The 2,330-nt window shown below is 42.3% G+C and overlaps 1 protein-coding gene across 1 annotated transcript in view; it reads right to left on the bottom strand.

Annotated features, from left to right (window-relative positions):
• Window positions 1-1,364, bottom strand: part of SGSM1 (small G protein signaling modulator 1) — a 59,161-nt gene extending 57,797 nt beyond the window's left edge. The window contains exon 1 of the mRNA XM_027865017.1: window positions 1,293-1,364. Coding sequence (XP_027720818.1) covers window positions 1,293-1,356 — 64 coding nt within the window. The 5' untranslated portion in view covers window positions 1,357-1,364. The remainder of the gene's footprint in view (window positions 1-1,292) is intronic.
• Window positions 1,365-2,330: the final 966 nt, after the last annotated feature.

Below are 2,330 nucleotides of genomic sequence, written 5' to 3'. Positions count from 1 at the left end.
CTACTACTACTACTACTACTACTACTACTACTACTACTACTACTACTTCACATTTCCATAGCACTTTAAGGTTTGCAAAGCACTTTACAAATATTATCTCATTTAATCCTCACACCAACCCTGGGAAGTAGATGCTATTATTGTCCTCATTTTACAGATGAGCAAACTTAGGTAAAGTGACTTGCCCAGGGTCACACAGGTAGCAAGCGTCTGTGGCCACATTTGAACTCAGGTCTTCTTGATTCCAGGTGTAACACTCTAATCACTGTGCCACCAGCTGCTTCTATTCCATCATTTCCATTAAAAGACCAAGATCTTTTTTTTTCAGATGAGTTTTCTTACCATTCATCTCCCATCCTCTACCTGTCAAAAATTTTTAATAAAAATTTTTCCCAATTGCATGTAAACACAATTTTGAACATTTATTTCTGAAAGACTTGAGATCGACATTCTCTCCTCTCTCCCTTCCCTCACCCCTTCCTGAAGTGGTAAGCAATTTGATACAGATTCTACATGTGCTATCATGCAAAACGTATTTCCATATTAGTCACATGTGAAAGAAAACACAGAGAAAAAAATGTTTTTAAAGTGAAAAAAGTCTGTTTTGATCTACAGTCAGACTCCATCAGTTCTGTCTCTGGAAGGGGAGAGCATTTTTCATTATGAGTCCTCTGGAAATGTCTTGACTCATTTGTATTGCTCAGAAGAGCTAAATCATTCACAGTGGATCCACGGACAACATTACTGGTACAATGTTACTGTCTGCACCTGTGAAATTGAGTTTTTGAACCCAAGTGTAAGACTTTACATTGATCCCTGTCCCATTTCACCATCTTCAACCTAAGCCAATTTTCTGATCTCTCGAGATCTTTCTGAACTTTGACCACTATTCTTTGTGTTAACCATCTGTCTTAGCTTTGTGTCACCTGCAAATTGGCTACATTTGGTGGCATGTGCCACCTCTGCTTTTATCTAAATCACTGGTAAACATATGAAACAACATGTGGCAGCTAATTTTTCTCATGATGTCCCTGTAGTTACGCACTTTCATTCTATCTTTACAAAGAAGGAAACCAAGGCTCATACATGGACCCACAGTGATAAGGTGCATGAGCTAGGATTCAGACACATCTTCCACTTTCCAAGTTCAGTGATGTTTCCACTATATCACACCATTGCTCAAAGTTGCCACCTCGAGTCCTTGAGTGAACAGAGATAAAACATTTTCCAGTGGTCAAGATGAATCCCAAATATGGAACCCCTTCTTTCTAAAGGGCAGCCACTAGACTCACCACAGAATGAGATGATATGGCTGCTGTCTTCGTGGACAAACTTTCGGGTAACAGCCTCTTCCATGATCTGTTTTACCTGTGGGACAAAGGAAGTAGAGGGAAGAACAAGCATTTATTAAGTGCCTACTGTGTACCAGGCATTGCGCTAAGTGCTTTACAAATATCTCATTTCACCCTCACAATAATCCTGAGAGGGAGGTGCTATTATGATCCCCATTTTACAGTTGAGGAAACTGAGGCAAACAGAGTGACTTGTCCAGGATCACACAGCCAATAAGTGTCTAAGGTTGGATTTGAACTCAGGTCTCCCTCACTCCAAGCCCAGTGCTCTGATCACTTTACTACCTGGCTCCCTCAAAGGGATACTGCGTAGGAAATTAAGAAAACTCATCCACAGGGAGATGCCCTTCCTGAGACTCAGAATGATGCTTCTAACATTCTGCTGAGAATAAACATGCTTCATTTCTCCCACCAGTCTTGTACAAAGTAGAGGCGGCAGAGGGAACAGGATGGTGACCAGTGGGCTACCCTGAGCTCCCAGGAAATTGGAAGAAGTCAACAAATAGAAAAAGGAAGTCACCACTGACAATTATCTGGGTCTCTGAAGTTGGCAAAGCCCTTTAAATCTACTAACTCATTTGATCCTCACAGCAAATCTGTGAGGTGGGTATGACAGGTATTAATCTCATTCTACAAATGAGGGAACTGAGGCAGACAAGTGAATTGACCTGCCCAGGGTGACATAGCAGATAAGTGCCAGAGGCAAAATTTTGTGTCCAGGTCTTCCTGGCTCCAAGTCCAATACTCTGAATTCAGGTGGGGGGAGGGACATTGAGAGTCAAAGAGCCAGGGTTCGAATCCTCCTGCTGTCACTTGGTATCAGTGAGACCTTAGGCTAATGACCTTGTGTTACTTTGGGGCAGTCACTTAATGTCTCCAGGCCTCAGTTTCCTCATCTGAAAAATGACAGGACTGGGTTCCAAGGCATCCAAGGTCCCTTCCAGCTTCTGACCCATGATCACTCATCATGAAGCACCT

Source organism: Vombatus ursinus, unplaced genomic scaffold (assembly GCF_900497805.2).
Source record: "Vombatus ursinus unplaced genomic scaffold, bare-nosed wombat genome assembly UNPS02001287.1, whole genome shotgun sequence".
NCBI classification, from domain to species: Eukaryota; Metazoa; Chordata; class Mammalia; order Diprotodontia; family Vombatidae; genus Vombatus; species Vombatus ursinus.
This window is presented reverse-complemented; position numbering and strand designations above follow the sequence as displayed.